Genomic DNA, 18,582 nt, shown 5'->3' on the forward strand with positions numbered 1-18,582 from the left:
TCCACATCTAACCAAGGTTCGTAGCTGTAAAACTAATAGAAAAACGGTCACATTCTCCCGGGGTCACACCCCAGGGAAATCCATTTTCTTTCAAGGATTAGAGCCCAGATTATCTTGTAGGAAGATAATGGTTTGTGGTTTTTAGGGAAATAATGTGGTTTTCCTCCCCAGGCACCACCACCATGGGAGCAGCATTGCTGGAGGACTGGTGAAGGGGGCTTTATCTGTTGCTGCTTCTGCGTATAAGGCCTTGTTTGCTGGGCCACCAGTCACTGCCCAGGTCAGTGTATGTTTTCTTTTCCTGTACCAAAGCCACGTCACCAGTGACAATGATGCTCCCTGTCTGGGTTGGAGAGTAGTATGGCATTCTGCCACTTTTTAGCTGTAGAACTTTAGCCAAGTTATTTAAGTGAGGAAAGGAAAAAGACCTAATGTTTGTAGAAGACCTATTATGTGTGGGGGGGCTCTTCCAAGTACCAGTGCTACAAGGTGAAAAAGACACCAGTCCCTGCCCAAAGACTGTGGGACACAAACGTGATAAACAGTACCATGTAAGGTTCTGCGCCAGTGTTCTCCCATGAAACACCTCTCTGTGGGCCTCTGCATGGGCCAGAGAAGGCTTCCTGGTAGGATGATGCCTGAATTGAGTCCTTAAGGACAAGATGAGGGCAGCTCGGGTGGCTCAGCGGTTTAGCGCCACTTTCAGCCCAGTTCGTGATCCTGGAGACCCCGGATCGAGTCCCATGTCAGGCTCCCTGCATGGAGCCTGCTTCTCCCTCTGCCTGTGTCTCTGCCTCTCTCTATGTGTCTCTCGTGAATAAATAAATAAAATCTCTTTAAAAAAAAAAAAAGAAAAAAAAGGACAAAATGAGTATGTGTCAGGAAAGAGGAATAGAAAGAGCATTGTGACAGAGACTGGCTAGTAAAAAGAGTTGGAAATGTTAGCTTGAAGGTGAATTTGAGGGACACCTGGGTGGCTCAACAGTTTAGCGCCTGCCTTTGGCCCAGGGTATAATCCTGGAGTCCCAGGATCGAGTCCTGCATCGGGCTTCTTGCAGGGAGCCTGCTTCTCCTCTGCCTATGTCTCTGCCTCTGTGTGTGTGTGTGCCTCTCATGAATAAATAAATAAATAAATTTTTTTAAAGGTGAATTTGGGCTGAGAAGAAGGAAAAAACTCAATTTATGTAGGTGGGGTGCTGTGTTAAGTGGTTTGGATATTATTTTAAGGCTAGTGGGAAGGGCCAGTGAATGGGCTATAGGAAAATAATTAACATTAGATTCGTACCCCGTAAGATAACTCCACTACAGTGTGAAGGTTGAGGGGAGCCCTAAGGAAATCCATTTGAGAATCCATGTGTAGATGGAAGAAAAGGGTAGAAGAGAAAGAGAAATAGCAGATCTTGAAGACCATGATTAAGAGGCTGGAAAGAAGTCAAGGAGGAATCCCAAGTTTCCGGCTTTGGACAGTGGATAGTACCATCCATTAAGAAAGATGTACAGGAAGAAGGATCTATTTGGGCAGGAGAAGAAGAAAATTAGGTCCATTTGGATGGTGTGGAATTTGAGGCATATCCAGCTAAAATTACCTAGAGTGCAGCTGGGCACATGCCTGTGGCTCACAGAGGAAAGGTTTGACCTGGAGGAGGTCAGGTCATGTGTATACAGGTTCTAGTAGAAGCCGTGTGATTGGGTAAGAGTTTCTGGGAAGATGAGGTCTAAAGCAAAAAAAACAGCCTTGAAGGATCCAGGAAAGAAGAAGGGCCTTGTCCAGGAACCTGAGACATAGGAGGATGTTCTGGAGCCAGGGAAGGGAGCTTGAATGAGGAGGAGGTGCCAACACCCCCAGAGAAAGAGAGCAATTAAGGAGGACTTGGGGAGTGCTTGAGTACTGTCACGTTGCTGGAGCACACAGGGAATGAGTTAATGGTCAAGGTGAGAGAGGATAATTCACAGAAAGAGATTTCTGAGGTAGTGAGAGATCACGAGATAGCAAGCAATGGACTTGTGGAAGGATTATCCTGGAAAGGATGGATAATCTATTCTGAAATGAGAGTGAAGAGAGGGGGTGATCCCTGGGTGGCGCAGCGGTTTAGCACCTGCCTTTGGCCCAGGGCGCGATCCTGGAGACCCGGGATCGAGTCCCACGTCGGGCTCCCGGTGCATGGAGCCTGCTTCTCCCTCTGCCTATGTCTCTGCCTCTCTCTCTCTCTCTCTCTCTCTCTCTCTGTGTGACTATCATAAATAAATAAAAATTAAAAAAAAAAAAAGAGTGAAGAGATGAACAGTGGAGTTGGGTATAGAGAGAAATGCCAGAGATTGTGCTCGACATACGTACACAGTCTTGTCCTAATCCTCTCAACTAGCCTACCAAACAGGAGGTATTTTATATCTCCATTTTCCTACATAAGAGAATTAATTGAGGGCAGCCCAAGTGGCTCAGCAGTTTAGCGCCTGCCTTCGGCCCAGGGCATGATCCTGGAGACCTGGGATCGAGTCCCACATCAGGCTCCCTGCATGGAGCCTGCTTCTCCCTCTGCCTGTGTCTCTGCCTCTCTCTCTCTCTGTCTCTCATGAATAAATAAATAAAATCTTAAAAAAAAAAAAAGAATTAATTGATGGTCAACACAGTTGGGAAGTAAATGGTAAGAGTTAGTGTAATCCAAGAATGAAATCTTGCCATTTGTAACAACGTGGATGGGACTAGAGGGTATTATGCTGAGCGAAATAAATCATAAAAAGACAAATACCATAGGATTTCACTCATCTATAGAATTTAAGAAACAGATGAAATTGGGGAAGGAAAGGAAAACAAATGAGAGGGAAACAAACCATAAGAGACTCTTAACCTCTAGGAAACACACTGAGAGTTACTGGAGGGGAGGTGGTTGGATGAGGGGTAACTGGGTGATGAGCCTTAAGGAGGACGACATGTGATGGAATGAGCACTAGGTGTTGTATGCAACTGATGAATCACTGAACTCTACCTCTGAAACTCACATACTATATGTTAATTTAAAACAAAAAAAAAAGATAAACCAAAGTGTTAGGATTTGGGAAGGTTATGTGTCCACTCTAGGGCTTGGCCCAAAGAGGGAGGTAAAGGAGTGTTAGCTCCCTCTTTGGAAGATTATTTCTGTTCTTTACAAAGAAAAAGGGAAAAAAATGCCAAGAAGGTCGCCCAAGATGTCATTTCCCAAGCAGTTTCTTGTTCAGCTCCTTTGCATAGCTGACCACACTCTCCTAGTAACAGTCTCTGCTCCTGCCTACACTGGCCCCATCCACACAGTTAACTTTATCTTCACAGAGTTTCCAGTGCTTGTTTGTATCTTTTCCTTCATTAGGCCAAAGAATGCCTCCTTCCAAATGCCCCCTTTGGAGCTTCCTCCTCCTCCTAGTTCTGAAGATAGTTCATTAGTTGCCCAGTTTCGGATATAAACCTACAGAATCCAGAGCTGGGCATCCCCAGTCCTCCCTCATGGGCCCAGTAGTGTCAGGTGGACAGGAGTGCCATCCATACCCTTGCTTTGAATTCCCTAATAAATAGATCTGGAAAGATTTGTGTGATTTGCAAGATAACAATTTACGAGGCACATAAATGATTCAGAAAATGTTCTGCTTTTCTTGACTCTACACAGCCAATAGTTTCTGAAGATCAGACAGCAGCTCTGATGGCCCATCTCTTCGAAATGGGATTCTGTGACAGGCAGCTGAACCTCAGGCTGCTGAAGAAGCACAATTATAACATCTTACAGGTTGTGACAGAACTGCTTCAGGTCAACAACAATGACTGGTACAGCCACCGCTACTGAGGAGTGGCCTTGTATTAAATCACTTTGCCTGCTGCTCAGAGATGATCTTTATTCTGTCCTGGGAGCGTAGGGGAGAAGCCCTGGATGATTTTTTTAATCTGATGAATATATAGAACCCATTATTGAACTACCAAGACAGTACCTGCATTACAGTATTTTCTGGAGCAAATCAAAGACCAGAACCGAAACAGAGACATTGGATGAATTGTAGGAAAACTTTTTCAGTTGATTTGGACAAAGCTCCTGTCTCCATTTTAGTGCATTGAAGAGCATTAACTTGAACTTCCTATAGAACCATTTTTCTTTCTGCTTGTATCAAAGTTGAGTATTTTTCTTTGGTTAAATGTGGATGTTTCTATGGGGATATCTGTTGTCAGTTTTTAAAAGAAATTAACCTTGGAAGTTGTTTTCAAGAATTCTTACAATTTTTCTAGCCTACCCCAAGCCTCATATCTATGTGGTATTGAAATGACACCCAGAGCCCCGTCTTGTTAATCTTCCTTGCTCAAGGACAAGTCATTTCCCTGTAAGACGTAGTAAATCAGCACTGTTTTCTAAAGACCCCACTGGTACATTCAAGAAGATCCACTTTCTAGGTCTCTACACTTCAGTGAGAGGAGGAGGGAGTGTGCTCAGTTAACCCACCAGCATCTATTGAGCAGTGTTTACTGTAGTAATTTTGCATACATTTTTCTTTGTTTAAGGGAACAAATTTAAGTAGGTAGTGTGAAATATTTTGCTAATCCTATAGAGAAGGGGAAAACTATTAAAAGGAAAAGAAATGTAACAGTTACCTTTTTTCTTAATGTCAGGGCAGATGTTACAGTTGAAAGAAGAAAAGTGAAAGGCTCTTAATCTAGTAAAGTTAGTTCTGGGGTGGGCAAATGTGTGTGAGGCACAGGAAATGCTGATGACTTTTTGAATGTCTGAAATCTGCTCAAAGGTATCTAGCCTTAGTCTAGAACAGGAGGAGGCTGTTTTGCAAGACTAGGATGGGAACAGACTCTGAAAAAGGTTTGGGTTAACCCCAAAACGAATGAGAAAGCTTGTTGCCAGGGGCCCAGGTCCTCATTCTGTTTACAGAAAGGAGTCTTGGGTATAATGGGTGAAGGAAAGGTAACAAAAAACACTAAAAGCTACTACTATCCATGAAAGTGACTTGCAGAAAAAGAAGACTCAACCCTCATCCAGAAGGGGAAGGATAGTAAACTAGTATTATTTAACCTGGTTGGTATTTATAATGAATGGTGATGTTAATTAATCATTAGTCATCATGATGTTTATTTACAGTATACTTCTTGATCGCTATTAAATAAACCAAGATTCAGACTGCAAGCCAACCAGGCTGTTCATTTATTTAAAACGTTTTTATCCGGGCTTCTGGATAGAGGCTGAGCGGCAGGGTGTGTGTAATTAATTGGGTTGATTTCGGGCGGGACCTGCTCTGACCTCCTGAGTCGTATTGTAGGGGTCCAGGAGGACCCTAAGGTCCAGTCGTCCGTCCGGTTGTACTTGTACCTAACCGCTTCGAGAATGGTGAAATAAAAGTTCTTCGAAAGTCCTACCTGGACGGGCTGGTGCTTGCGAAAGTGGCGTCCGGAACCCGGGCGGTCTTGGAAGAGATGAGCTCTTCTCCGGCCAATGTAACGGGAGGGGGCGGGTCACTGGGAGGGGGCGGGTCCGGAGAAGCTGGGGCGGAGCCTCCCTAGACGGAGTCAAAGCTTGGGGCGAGCTTCTTGCCTCCCGCACTTTCGATTCTGCTTGCAGCCGTAGACGTCCTGCTGACCGCCCGGGGGTGGGGTAAGGCTTCTCAGATCTTCCTTTCTTTCCCTTTGGGAGGCAAGGGTCGAGGGACCTTCATTGCCTCCTAGTCTTACGCAGGCATTCGCGGGTTAACAGGCTCCACCAACGGCCTCGGGTTGCCTGGAGTTGAAATTCTTCAATGAAATCGAGCTTCTGTGGCTGCTCCTCCACTCGGGACCCTGGCCGAGCCCAGGAGTAAGGGCTGAAAGCAGCTTAGCCTTCTGGGGAGGCCGAGGTAGCTGCTCCCCACTCTCTCCAAAGCTGTGTATTCGCTCCCCCCAGGACTCTGCTGAAGGGGGCCGGTAGCCTGGCCAGCCCCAGTCCATGGCCCTTTGTTGGCCCTGCCCAACAAGCCCTTCTCCCCAAAGACATTTCAGAAGGCTCACTCTTGGCTGACCAGTGCCCTGGATCCCCAGACCTGAATCAGGTGAGACTCTTAATTTTGACCCAGTAAGGTCTGAGTACGGCTCACCTTGGACTCACCTTGCCTACTCATTCTGCCACCACTCCTGAGCCTTTGAAGAAGAATCTGGAATTTTTTTTTTTTTTTAGCCTTTACCATTCCTTAATGAAGAATAGACCCTGACCATTGCTCCCATCCTTCCCCAAGCATTCTTTCCTTCCCCACAGAAAGCAGAGAAAGAGGTTTCTCTGCTCCCTTTTAGGGCTATTTTAAGGTTTTTAGGCACACCTGTGGCCAGCCTAGCTGCCTTTCCCCTGTTTCAAAGAATCCCTGCTTCCTTATTAAGCCAGCACCTGCCCAGAGGCTCAGGAATGGAAGCTTTCCTTCCACTCCCAGGCTGGAAGATCGCAGGCATTTCTGCTTGGGTGTCCTAGACACCTCTTCAGAGTCCTCTTGTTGCAGAGGGTGAAGAGACTGGACTGCTGCCTCCCCCACCTCGCGCCAGCACTATCCACTTCCTTCCCTTGAAGCAAGTGACAGCTCAGCAACTTTCCCAGAACAAAAACAAGTGTTCTGCCATTCACTTCTGGAAGTCCCTTCTAGTGAAATAACTTCTGCTTTTCTTTTCTCTTCCCTCTTGCAGGCAGTTTGAGCTCCCCTGCAGTAATGAAAAACATGCTGAGATTTCTGATCCCAGAGTCCCATATAACTGCTCAGTTTTTCGTATCCTAGCTTCCTTGGGTGGGAGCTTGCTGAAATCGGGGTGGCACTCCTTGCCAATCTTGAGAACCCCAAACCAAAGTAACATCCGGTGTCTGTGCTAACAAGCTTAGCACCAAATTCTGTTCTTTTCTCATTAGCGAAAACCCCCTGAATGATGGGTGAGACGTTCTCCCACTTGGGCTCTCGGGAGGAGAACAAGTCCATCCTGCCCCGAAGCCCAGCCACTGGCAGCAAGGCTGCCTGCTACTCCAGCACGCGAAGCAGCAAGTCTTTTTGTTTTCCCGTGCCTTGTGAAGGGGCTGCCAGTGCCAGCTTTGTGACTTGTCCCACCTGCCAGGGCAGCGGGGAGATCCCTCAAGGTGAGTGGCCCAAGGCTTTAGAGATAGCCTGGAATCCAGAAAAAGCTCTTAGCAGCCAGCTGGTCAGGCCCGTCTGAGCCTCCTTGAATGGGGTTGGGTCTCCCAGTTCTGGGTCCATCCCCCCCCTCCAGGTCGGCCAGCAAAATGTTAACTTTTAATCTGCCCTCGCTGCAGAGACACCTGCCCCCTGCTGCCCCTCCTGCCCTAGTTGTTCTTCCCAGCCCAAGGGGTCTCCAGCCTTCCTGCTCCCTGGGTCTTAGGATTCAGGAAGTTACAAATGACCTCTCCAAAGTCTCATTTGCTGGTGCATTCCGGAAATTCACACCTGTTAATGAAAAATCTCACCTCTATCTTAGAGCTGACAGAGTGGAGTTGCCATCTCTGTCCAAGGTCTCCAGTCCTGCCCTGGGGCAGAGGTGGCACGCTTCTGACTCTGTGGAGTGGAGGGGTCCTTCTGGATAGCTGGCACAGCAAACAGTCCTCATGCATACTTACTTCTTGGCCCTCTCACCTTCTTTCTCTCTACAGAGCTAGAGAAGCAACTAGTGGCTCTCATCCCCTATGGGGACCAGAGGCTGAAGCCCAGGCACACGTAAGCCCTTCTTTTCACCTGAGCTCCACAGGGGCTGTACTCATTGTCTCTCCCTTTCTGCCTCCCCACCCCCATTCCCAATTCTTCTCCATTGGAAGCCTCCCTGAGTTCGGATATACTAGATCATTTCCGGGGTTTTTTCCTGGTTTAAGAAGTTTGGGGCATAGCAGATGCCACCTGAGGGCACTTGGGTGTCCTCCTGAGCTTTGGTGCTTCCAAGAAGCGTGGCTCCCTTGTGAAAACGGAGAGGATCCCTTGACTCTGCAAGTACTTTCAGGAGGGAGGGAGTGGCCTTGGCTGTAGTTCATTTGGGGAAGTTATTTTTCCTGCGAGCTTCTCTCTGTTGTGGCAGTTCAGACCTGCTTGTTCTCTTCCCAGTTGAGATGGAAAACTAGCTGCTCCCTCTTCTGAGATACTTCAGAACCTCAAAGGCAGCCCTGGGGTTTCACTGGAGGGAGAGGCAGGTCATGACCCTGTTTGTGCCACCACCCTGCCCTCCCTGACCACTGAACCAGCATCTGAAACTGCCAGTGCCCCGCATAAGATACTAACAAGGTGTTGCCTCACCTTAATGCAGATTCCAGTTTTGAATTAGAAGGACAGACGATGTCCTGAGTATTAATTTTAAAATTCAGAACTCTCAAGTTCATGTGGACATGTCTTCCAGTGATAATAGCTGGCATTTGTTGAGCTTTTGTTATGTGCCCAGAAGCTGGCTTTAGTGCTTTTTCTTGCCTTAGTCCATAACACATTCTGTGAGGTAGGTCCAGTTCTCTCCATTTTACAGACAAGGAAACTGAGGCCTAAAGAGGTTAAGTGGGTTGCTCAGAGAAATGGTCCAGTGGGTAAAGAGAGGTGGGATGGAAGCCAGGCTGCTTGCCTCAGTCCTGAGCTCTGACTCACTTGGGGCTGCATCTGAACCTGGGCTGGTCGTCCACATCTGGGGAAGTAAATGTGCAGTCACAAGGGGCTTGCGCAGGGGAGAGCCTTGTGTAGGGACTGGAGTGTCCATCTCTGCCCACATTTCCGTGGTACTCAGACTTCTGCACTGCTCGACCCCGGGGCCTGCTTTCCCACAGGAAGCTCTTCGTGTTCCTGGCAGTGCTCATCTGCCTTGTGACCTCCTCCCTCATCGTCTTTTTCCTGTTCCCCCGGTCCATCGCCGTGCAGCCTGCAGGCCTCAACTCCTCCACAGTGGCCTTTGACGATACTGATATCCACCTCAACATAACGGTGGGTGGATGCCCACACCCCTGAGCTCCATGCTGCCTTGCCGGCAACTCCTCTTTGCCCTTGTCCAGTGTTGCAGTCCTGGACATAGGTAGCCAGAGATCTTATGGCACCCAGAGGGTATAAAAGCCTGGGGAGAAGCAAGGAGACACCACGGGCCGCGTAACAGATTGTGCAGGATGAGGATGGTACACAATGAAGGGTCAGAATCGGGGGTGTAGGGGGAGAGAAAACGCAGGTGTGGGAGGCAGGGCATGTCTGAGACTCCCTGGGTGGGCAAAACCGAACAGAGGCGCCTCACAGGATGAGACTGGATCCTGTGCCAGCTTATTGTCTCCTCCAAGGGACTCCTGGCACTGGGCTTCAGCAGCTGAGACCCACAGTGGGAGTGGGGCTCAGTCAGGCCGGGCCCGGGGGGGGGGGGGGGGCGGCGGGAGGCAGGCGTTTGGGAAACTACTTCTTTTCAAGGATGGTGATCCTTCCCACTTTCCTTTCCCTTGTCTTCCTCCTCAGAATATCTTAAACATCTCCAATAGCAACTACTACCCCATCACTGTGACTCAGCTGACCATCGAGGTTCTACACCTGTCCCTTGTGGTAGGGCAGGTCTCCAACAGCCTCCTTCTCCACATCAGCCCTTTGGCTAGTGAACAGGTGATTCCCTTTCCATGTGCTTGAACATGGGTGGTGGTCGGAAGGGGCGGCTGGGGCTGAGGCTCACCCTGTGCTCATTTGGTTGACAGATATTTTATGCAGTGACCAACAAGATCAAGGATGAAAATACATAGTAAGTATACCTTGATCTCTTCTCTCTTAGCCTCTTTCCTGTTTGGAAACCCAGTCTTCATCCCTACTAGACTTCCTGACTGCTTAACAAACCCTGCAGCCAGCATTTGGCCTCCACTCTTGTGGCCAAGACTGCAATGTGCAAGGAATTCAGGGTCCTCCACCTGTTTGGACTTAGGTTGGAATGAAAACAGGCCAGAATTTGGTTAATTCTTACAATATGTGACCTCAGGCTCTTAAGCCTGAATCCCTGAGAAAATGAATGTCTTGTTTTCTGTTGAGGGGGAGGGGCTAGTACACACCTGGGCCAAGCCTGTGGGGCTTGGAGAAATGCAATTGCAGCAAGGGTGACATGCTCACCTTAGGCAGAGGGAGAAAGAGTGGGAGTGGCATTTGGGGGCCCTGATGGGAAAGAGCCCAGGAGACGACACTGGGGCCTGCAAGGCTGCCAGGCTGCTCAGTGTGAAACGCGGTCCCGTGTTCTTTCTCTCTCAGCAAAATCTGTTCCTGGATGAAAATCAAAGTCCACCATGTGCTTTTGCACATCCAGTAAGTAGGGCTTCGAGCCCAGGGGTCCACTCTCCCACTTCTCATCCCAGTCTCCCCTCTACCTTGTGGGAGGAGTCATTCAAAGCTAACTCCATTGATCTTTGTGGCTCTTGGGAGTAGCAGGTCCAGCCCTGCACTAGATCCCACCTTGCTTATAAGTCACAGAGCTGTCTTGATCACAGGTGGGACAGCTGTCCCAGGCACCTTGGTAGAGTAGGGAGTGGAAGGAAGAGCGTGGAGTGTTTGAGGGAGCCCACCCTCCCCAGACAGCAGAGCAGGGCCAGAGCTTCCCTCTTCCTCCCAGACAGAGCAACAAAGCCTGTTTCCTCTCCAGGGGCACCCTGACCTGTTCCTACCTGAGCCATTCAGAGCAGCTAGTCTTCCAGAGTTATGAATATGTGGACTGCCGGGGGAACTCATCGGTGCCCCACTTGCTGCTGGCCCCTCACCCACCATGACCTGTCTACTGTTCCCAAACTCCAGGCCCCTGCCAGCCTGGACTGTATATCCCAGTGCCCAAGGAAGAATTACACAAATTACAGTGACTTTGCCAAAGGAAAAGCCCTGCTTTGTTTTACCTCACCCAACCACACACCCCCTCAGCACAGGGAGTCCTACGTGGAAGTTAACTTGACACACACATGCACGCACACATGCTATTCACATCCTCTGATTTCCACAGGAAAAGAAGTCTGGTTCTCCTAGCAGCCAGCACCAGGCTTTTGGAAAGTCTGACCTGATATGTATCCAGAGCTGCCTTAGATTTCCCAGAGTGGTCCCTGCCCTCTGTGTACTGAGCACTTTAGTTGCCTAGTGCCTCCAGGGCTGGCCTTCCTGCCCTTCTTGCCTGAAGGGGAGAAATCTTTAATTTTATCTCACTTTTAAAACATGGATCTTTTTCAAGTTCTCCACCCAGGGATGGGAAAGTGACTTGAGGGACATCCATGCTGCCTCGTGCCTTCCTGCTTTTGTCATGTGACAAAGTGATGGTGATGATCTGCTTTTGTCCTGGTAACTTGTGCCCTGACAGCAAGATTGGCAAAGCCCTTTGGCTCTGCATCTTCCCTGGTCAAAGACTGTTCCAGTTTCTAGGAAGACAGAGCTGTTCTCTGGCTAAAGCTTCTCTCCAACAAAGTTCTTTTATTCTGGTCACAGCAGAAGCAGAAGTAGTAAGGGAGGAGAGGAGACACCTCTCCTATACAGGGAGGCACCCTCCACCTATACAGGAAAAACTGAGATGAAGCCAGAGTCATTTGGAAAGAAGTTTATTGAAGTTAGGTTTCTGGCTGGTGGTGAGCTCCCACCCCTGAGCCCATGTGAGTGGACACTGGTAGGTCAAACGGTGGTGCCAGCTGCTCCTCCATGATAGCCTGCAGAGGGGGAACTGTCAGGACTTGGCCAAGCTGCTGGGCTCTACAGCATCCCTGGCTTAGTTCCAGGGCCCATCTTCTTCCAGAGGCGTCTGCTTTCCTTCGGGTGTTGACAGGATGAAACTGCACTTGAGTAGGGACTGGTCTCAACCTCTCCTCTCTGCTGTCACTCAGATGAAGCAAAGTCCCAGATGATGGAGGGTCCCACTGGGCTCCAGATGGAGGCGGTTGGTTGTATTGCTGAGCAGGAACTGAAGGTGGCTGTGGTTTTCCTTGGGCTGGGAGATGAACTTAGGTGGTGGGGAAAGCTGAGTGCCATTTTGGATGGATGGAGAGGAGGCAGTGGTGACAGCACCTGGCTAGCTGGCTGAGCAGACAGGAAGAAGGAGGAAGGAGGCTGTCCCGTCCTGTGTCCCCGCTTTCATGCCGGAGTGAGTAGAGTCAAGAAGGTGCTGGCAGGAGCACCAAGTCCAAAAAGGCCAGGCTGGAGTTTCTGCTGTGTGTAGGTTGCCAAATGTAAAGGATATCTATTGTATTCAATAAACTATACTTTAAAAAAATAAAAATAAAAAAATAAACTATACTTAACAATGTTAAAAAATAAAGTCGGGATCCCTGGGTGGCGCAGTGGTTTAGCGCCTGCCTTTGGCCCAGGGTGCGATCCTGGAGACCCGGGATCGAGTCCCGCGTCGGGCTTCCGGTGCATGGAGCCTGCTTCTCCCTCTGCCTGTGTCTCTGCCTCTCTCTCTCACTGTGTGCCTATCATAAATAAAAATTAAAAAAAAATACACTGTCAGTGGGAATGTGAGATGGTGCAGCCACTGAGGGGAAACACTATGTCTCAAAAAAAATAAATAAATAAATAAATAAAAATTAAAAAAATGTCTCCTGTGAGTGGGAGGAGAGCTGGAAGACACTCCCAGCCTGTTTCTGAGCTTCCGAGTGAGTGCCAAGCTCTTTCCCAGGCCCTATGCCCCTCTGCTAACCTGTCCAGCTCTTTTTGCTTCTGAGAGCTTGCTCCCAGGAGCTGGCACTCTCCCTTTCTCATTGTGTATCTCTGAAGCCCTCTCCTGGCTTTAATATTCCTGGTCCTCAGGAAGCACTCCATACAAGGGCCCTGGTCCCTGGCAGTTGGTGTGGGGGCAGTCTGTGTGGGCTTTGATGAAGGGCCCAGGCATCACCTGTCTAGCCCCAGGTGCAAAGGGGGGCAGGCTGTGGGCCTAGGTATCACCTTCAGGAAGTGGTAAGGGCGGGTGCCTGGGGCCTTTGCAGCCTGACACCTCTGAAAGGCTGAGGTGGGGGAAGGGAGAGGCCTGTGGGTTTTGTGGGCAAGTCCTCCTCCCCTTCCCAATATCAGGTGTCCTGTGCTTGAGGCTACAGCCCCCCTTTCCTCTGAGCTTTTTCCACCCCTGCCTCTGATCATCCATGCCACACCTCAGAGCCCACAGTGGGCCAGGCATTACACTGGACTTGGTGGGGCCCTGCCTGCCACCTGTAACTGCTCCAGGCCTGCTCCAGTATGATGCAAACCCTCCTTCCCCAGCTGCATCTCAGTAAGCACTGGCCTTTGGGGAGGGGTGATGGTTCCAGTCAGAGTCTTAAACCTAAAGTACCAACAGAGGCGCCTGGGTGGCTCAGTCAGTTAAACATCTGACTCAACTCTTGATTTTGGCTTGGGTCATGATCTCAGGGTCTTGGGATCAAGCCCTGCATCAGGCTCTGCGCTTAGCAAGGAGTCTCCCTGTCCTCTCCCTGTGGACATACATGCATTCTCTCTCTCTCTTTCTCTCTCTCTCTCTCTCCCTCCCCCCTCCCTCAAATAAAGAAAATCTTTAAAGCCCCCAACACACCTGACATTGCTAAATAAGAGCCAGCAATGGAGCCATAGACTTGGGAAGGCCAAGAGCAAGTTCTCCCATTGGCTTTGCCTACAGAAGCATGGAATCACCTACTTTCTTCTCCCACCACCCCCTCCACCCCCTTCTGGGTCCTCATGCCCCCTTCTCTTCATCCCCATCTCACAGAGCTGACCAGCCTCTTGATTCTTTTTAGGAGGAAATCACATTTTATTCTCAGCTTGCCTTCTCTTCTAGAGTGGATTAGGAGGGGGTCACATTTGGAATGGAGATGCTCCGAGGTGAAAGAAGGGTAAGAAGGCATTCATCTGGTGTGTGGGGGGGCGGTTTGTTTTTTGTTTTTGTTTTTTGCTGATGCCCAGTGGGGTTGAGGGTCTATCTCTGGATCACCACTGCTGTGTGTAATTCGTTGACTGAGAAGAGGGAGAGAGAGGAGGCAAACGGTTAGTCAGCTGTTTCTGGGCCTTCTGTTCCAAAGCATTGGATCCAGAACATTTATGCCAGAGGAATCAACAAAATGAAGCAGCCCAGTCCTTATCATCAGGGTTTCTCATCCTTTGCATCTATGTCAGAGAAACCTTCTTTCCAAAGATTGTACTATGTCATGTCCTTCTCATCAAAGTGACTGCTCTGGGCTTGCAGGCCTAGATTGAGCCAGGTTCTAAACTGGGGGTTTATGATGCCTTCTCTTTCAATTGCCACATTCAGTGGTCCTGACACTTCTATTAAGGAAGTGGTATTATCATTCTCATTTTATGGATAGGGCAGATGAGGCTGAGATGCAATCACTACTGGGAAGAGGTGATCCTGAGACTTAAAGCCTGACTTCATGCCTTGCCTTCCTCCTGCTCCAGCTGCCTCCGCCCCAATCAGCACTTAAAACACCCCTCTATTTTGCTTCTCTGGCAACTGTCCTGTCTGAATAGATTTGTCAACCCCTCCATTTCGTTGTGTTTTTTTTTTTTTTTTTTTTTTAAGATTTTATTTATTCATGAGAGACAGAGGCAGAGAGAGAAGCAGGCTTCATTCAGGAAGCCCGATGTAGGACTCGATCCTGGGACTCCGGGATCACACATTGAGCCAAAGGCAGAGGCTCAACCACTGAGCCACCAAGGCATACCAACTCCTCCATTTCTGCTTAGTGCTGAGCAAGAGGCCCTCCTAGACATTTTTTTGAAGGCAACAAATGGAGAAATAGACCATCCAGAAATGACTATATAATTGCATCTAAAGGGATGCCTAGGTGGCTCTACCATTGGGTGCCTGCTTCAGCTCAGGTCATGATCCCGGGATCCGGGATTAAGTCCTGCATCTGGCTCCCTGTGAGGAGCCTGCTCCTCCCTTTGGCAATGTCTCTGCCTCTCTCTGTGTCTCTCATGAATAAATAAATAAATCTTAAAAAAAAAAGACTTTATGGAATTGACTTTATAAAATATAAATAACTGCAGCCCTTCACCAACAAAGCCTTCCTAGATTACACACACACACACACACGCACACACACACACGGTCTACCTGCCTTTCACACTGTCTCACCGTGAATCGTGAGTGCTCCGTGTATTTATCTGGATTAGATTGGAATGATTTCCTGAAACCTGATGATAAAACAAAGCACACGTTACTCATCTGACAGTTTCTGAAAAATGGAACATGGCAGAGCTGGACTCTCTACTATGTGTCTGGGAGGCAGGTGGCAGCCCCTCCCTGGGGCAAGGCACAGACTGAGCCCACTCTGAAAATTCACAACCGGGAAGCTGCACTGTGATTCCCTGTTCCAGACTTCCCATGGCTCAGTACATCTCTTGTTGCATCTGCAACTCAGATCCCACCCTCACCCCTCTGACACCCTCGCCCCTGAGACAGGGCTGCCAACATCACAGCCACTCCCCGCAAAAGTCAGCAGCCTCCTTTGCACCCCCAGAGTGATGCAAACGTCTCGGGGGGGATACCCCCCAAACAAAGGCCAAGGGTACCAGGGAGAGTCTGTGACAGTGGGAGGATAGCTGTGGATTCTGGATGTAGGGCTGGGGTGAGAGCAGGGAGCTCCCCCTCACCACTTGCCCTCCCAGGTGTTTCACTTACTAGGGCCTTGCAGGGGTTTTGTTCCTCCTAAGAATCTGTTAAGATTGGATTGCTCTCCTGCTTGATGGGTCCCTACTGAGCCAAGCTGGGGACCTGGCTTTGAAGAATCCTGCAGACTGTGCACAAAGGTGAGAGGCTCTTGGGCATTCTGTTGCCTCGACTGAGGTGGCGGCGGCATCTGTGACTCTTCGAGGAGCTGTGGTTGCGCTGGTGGTGGCCTGAGTGACAGCTGCTGCTCCTGTCGCAAATCCCGTGGACGCTGGGTTTTTCTCTCAGATTGCAGTTCCTCCTCTTGGAGTTTCCCCAGTTCCTGACAAGAAGCCCCTGGCAAGTGGCATCCTTCTCCCTCCCCTCCCAGTCACCCATCAGCCAGAGACTCTGCAGGGAGCAAGGCAAGCAATCACTGGAGATGCAGAGGTGGCAGAGGGTCTCTGTTCCCTGGAGTTGGAGGCTGGGCTCTCTCCCTTCACCCTCCATGAAACCCGAGAACTGTTTCATGTGACAGTACCTCCTAGCACAGCCCCAGCCCTGAAAATGGCAGACTCTGAGCACCTACCTCCTACCTTGATAGCTGTGCACTGAATACAGTTTGCACTGCTGGAGAATAAAGAATACTTTCCTGCAAACACTCTGAAACGGGGGGCAGGGGGAGTGGTCCGGGGTGGGTCAATCAGTTAAGTCTCTGCCTGCCTTCAGCTCAGGTCATGATCTCAGGGTCCTGGGATCAAGCCCTGCATAGGGCCCTCTGCTCTTCAGGGACCCTGCTTCTCCCTCTGCCCTTCCCCTCGCTCCTGCTCTCTCTCTCTCTCTTTCAAATGAATAAATAAACCTTAAAAAAAAAAAAAAAAAGCAAACCTTTGAAACAGCACTGTCCAATAGAAATAAAATGCATGCCACAAGTAATTTAAAATCTTCTAGTAACCATATAAAAAAGTAAGAAGAAAACAGGTGAAACTAATTTAAAGATAGGATAGTTAACCCAATACATCCAAAGCATGTAATCAATATCAAAGTATTAATGAGATAGTTTATATTCTTTGTTTTTGTACAAAGTCTGCAAAAAACAGCATGTATTTTATGTTTAACAGCACATCTTAATTTGGATATCACATTTTGATAAAAAATACTTGCTTTATATTTAGATGTCATGAAATCTACAGTTGAAAAATATTTACGGGGCACCTGGGTGGCTCAATGGTTGAGTGTCTGCTTTAGCTCAGGTTGTGATCCCAAGGTCCTGGGATTGAGTCCCATATCAGACTCCCCTCGGGGAGCCTGCTTCTGCCTCTCCGTCTGCCTATGTCTCTGCCTCCCTCTGTGTTTCTCATGAAAAAATGAATAAAAAGAAAAGAAAAATATTTATATATCTAAACGTACTGTTCTAAACATACAAGAAAGCTTTCCCATACATAAACAGTATCTGTTTTTAACAGGGATCCCTGGGTGGCTCAGCCATTTAGCACCTGCTTTCATCCTAGGGCATGTCCTGGAGACCTGGGATCGAGTCCCACGTTGGGCTCCTAGCGTGGAGCCTGCTTCTCCCTCTGCATGTGTCTCTGCCCCCACCTCTCTGTCTCTCATGAATAAATAAATAAAATCTTAAATAAATAAATATAAATTAATTAATTAATTAATTAATTTAGATTTACTGGGCAGCCCAGGTAGCTCAGTGGTTTAGTGCCTGCCTTCAGCCCAGGGTGTGATCCTGGAGACCCGAGGTGGAGTCCTCCGTTGAGCTCCCTGCATGGGGCCTGCTTCTTCTGCTTCTGCCTGTGTCTCTGCCTCTCTCTCTCCATCTCTCAACAATAAATAAATAATTTTTTAAAAAATTTAGATTTAAATTTAATTAAATGTTTAAATTTAAATTGATAAATTTAAATAAATGTTTAAATTTAATTAAATGTATTTAAAATTTTACATCCAGTTCCTTGGTCTTGCCACATTGCAAGAAGGGCTCAATAGCACACAGGCTGGTGGCCACCTGAGAGAACAGTGCAGCTTTAAAATCTCTCAGGCTCAGGGGATCCCTGGGTGCCTCAGCAGTTTAGTGCCTGCCTTCGGCCCAGGGCTTGGTACTGGAGTCCCAGGATCAAGTCCCGGGATCGGGCTCTCTTCATGGAGCCTGCTTCTCCTTCTGTGTCTCTGCCTCTCTCTCTCTCTCTCTCTCTCTCTCTCTATTTCTGTGTGTGTGCCTCTCATGAATAAATAAGTAAACCTTAAAAAAAAAAATTCCCGGGATCCCTGGGTGGTGCAGCAGTTTGGCGCCTGCCTTTGGCCCAGGGCGCGATCCTGGAGACCCGGGATCGAATCCCACATCAGGCTCCCGGTGCATGGAGCCTGCTTCTCCCTCTGCCTGTGTCTCTGCCTCTCTCTCTCTCTCTCTCTCTCTCTCTCTCTGTGACTATCATAAATAAATAAAAATTTAATAAATAAATAATTAATTAATTAATTAATTAAAAATAAAAAATAAAAAAAAAATTCCCTCAGGCTGGACCGGCCAGGAGCCCCCTCTGGGCCTCAGCATTGTACAAAGCAAAGTTGAGTTACCCTAATAAACACACACCCACACACGCACACACACACACACACACACACACACAGTCCACCCAAGAGAACATTAAAGGACCTTTCTTCCTACATTCAGCAAAACAATATTGACCAAATCACAGCTTCCTAGGCATCTGTCTTCCCTCCCCACTCCCTTCTGGGAAGCTCTGCAAGGAACCTGATGAACCTGGCTCCTCTCATGCACCTGCTCTTCCTGCTGCTGCTGCTGCTGCTGCTGCTGCTGCAGCTCTTCCTGTTCCTTCTGCTGTTGCTGCTGCTGAGCCATCAGCCACCTCCTCCGGTCCAAAGCCATCTGCCTGCGACGGGCCTCCCAGTGGTAAGCGCTGCCCATGATGGTGGGGGTGACCAAAGGCCTCAGAAGGGGTGGGGGCAGATGGAGCCCAGGATGCTGCCCCCACCTCCTCTGTTTCCTGTCACTCCCTCCCCACTCCCTATAACCAGAACCACCTCAC

At 48.8% G+C, this 18,582-nt stretch overlaps 3 protein-coding genes across 10 annotated transcripts in view; 2 read left to right on the forward strand and 1 right to left on the reverse strand.

Annotated features, from left to right (window-relative positions):
* Nucleotides 1-5,144, forward strand: part of NBR1 (NBR1 autophagy cargo receptor) — a 33,068-nt gene extending 27,924 nt beyond the window's left edge. For all 3 annotated transcript variants that reach the window (XM_077853396.1, XM_077853398.1, XM_077853397.1), the window contains exons 20-21: nucleotides 172-280; nucleotides 3,636-5,144. In XM_077853396.1, coding sequence (XP_077709522.1) covers nucleotides 172-280; nucleotides 3,636-3,809 — 283 coding nt within the window. In that variant the 3' untranslated portion in view covers nucleotides 3,810-5,144. The remainder of the gene's footprint in view (nucleotides 1-171; nucleotides 281-3,635) is intronic.
* Nucleotides 5,145-5,455: 311 nt separating this feature from the next.
* On the forward strand, nucleotides 5,456-18,445 carry TMEM106A (transmembrane protein 106A). 5 transcript variants are annotated; one of them, XM_077853399.1, is made up of 10 exons: nucleotides 5,456-5,609; nucleotides 5,709-6,039; nucleotides 6,876-7,097; nucleotides 7,626-7,689; nucleotides 8,769-8,922; nucleotides 9,433-9,573; nucleotides 9,663-9,706; nucleotides 10,201-10,254; nucleotides 13,677-13,772; nucleotides 14,244-18,445. In XM_077853399.1, the coding sequence occupies exons 3-10, from the start codon at nucleotides 6,890-6,892 to the stop codon at nucleotides 14,296-14,298; spliced, it is 816 nt and encodes a 271-aa protein (XP_077709525.1). In that variant the 5' UTR covers nucleotides 5,456-5,609; nucleotides 5,709-6,039; nucleotides 6,876-6,889; the 3' UTR covers nucleotides 14,299-18,445. The 5 variants fall into 5 exon arrangements, with proteins under 5 accessions (XP_077709525.1, XP_077709529.1, XP_077709526.1 ...); XM_077853403.1 differs by having other exon boundaries at nucleotides 14,249-18,445; XM_077853400.1 differs by having other exon boundaries at nucleotides 5,709-5,847.
* On the reverse strand, nucleotides 13,667-18,569 carry CCDC200 (coiled-coil domain containing 200). 2 transcript variants are annotated; one of them, XR_013354620.1, is made up of 4 exons: nucleotides 18,315-18,569; nucleotides 15,563-15,940; nucleotides 15,017-15,075; nucleotides 13,667-13,893 (listed from the first exon to the last, which is right to left on the reverse strand). XR_013354620.1 is itself a non-coding variant. In XM_077853405.1 (4 exons), the coding sequence occupies exons 1-4, from the start codon at nucleotides 18,459-18,461 to the stop codon at nucleotides 13,867-13,869; spliced, it is 543 nt and encodes a 180-aa protein (XP_077709531.1). In that variant the 5' UTR covers nucleotides 18,462-18,568; the 3' UTR covers nucleotides 13,667-13,866. The 2 variants fall into 2 exon arrangements, 1 of the variants encoding a protein (XP_077709531.1); XM_077853405.1 differs by having other exon boundaries at nucleotides 15,563-15,872; nucleotides 18,315-18,568.
* Between the last annotated feature and the right edge of the window lie 13 nt (nucleotides 18,570-18,582).

This window comes from Canis aureus, chromosome 16 (genome assembly GCF_053574225.1).
Source record: "Canis aureus isolate CA01 chromosome 16, VMU_Caureus_v.1.0, whole genome shotgun sequence".
NCBI lineage: Eukaryota > Metazoa > Chordata > Mammalia > Carnivora > Canidae > Canis > Canis aureus.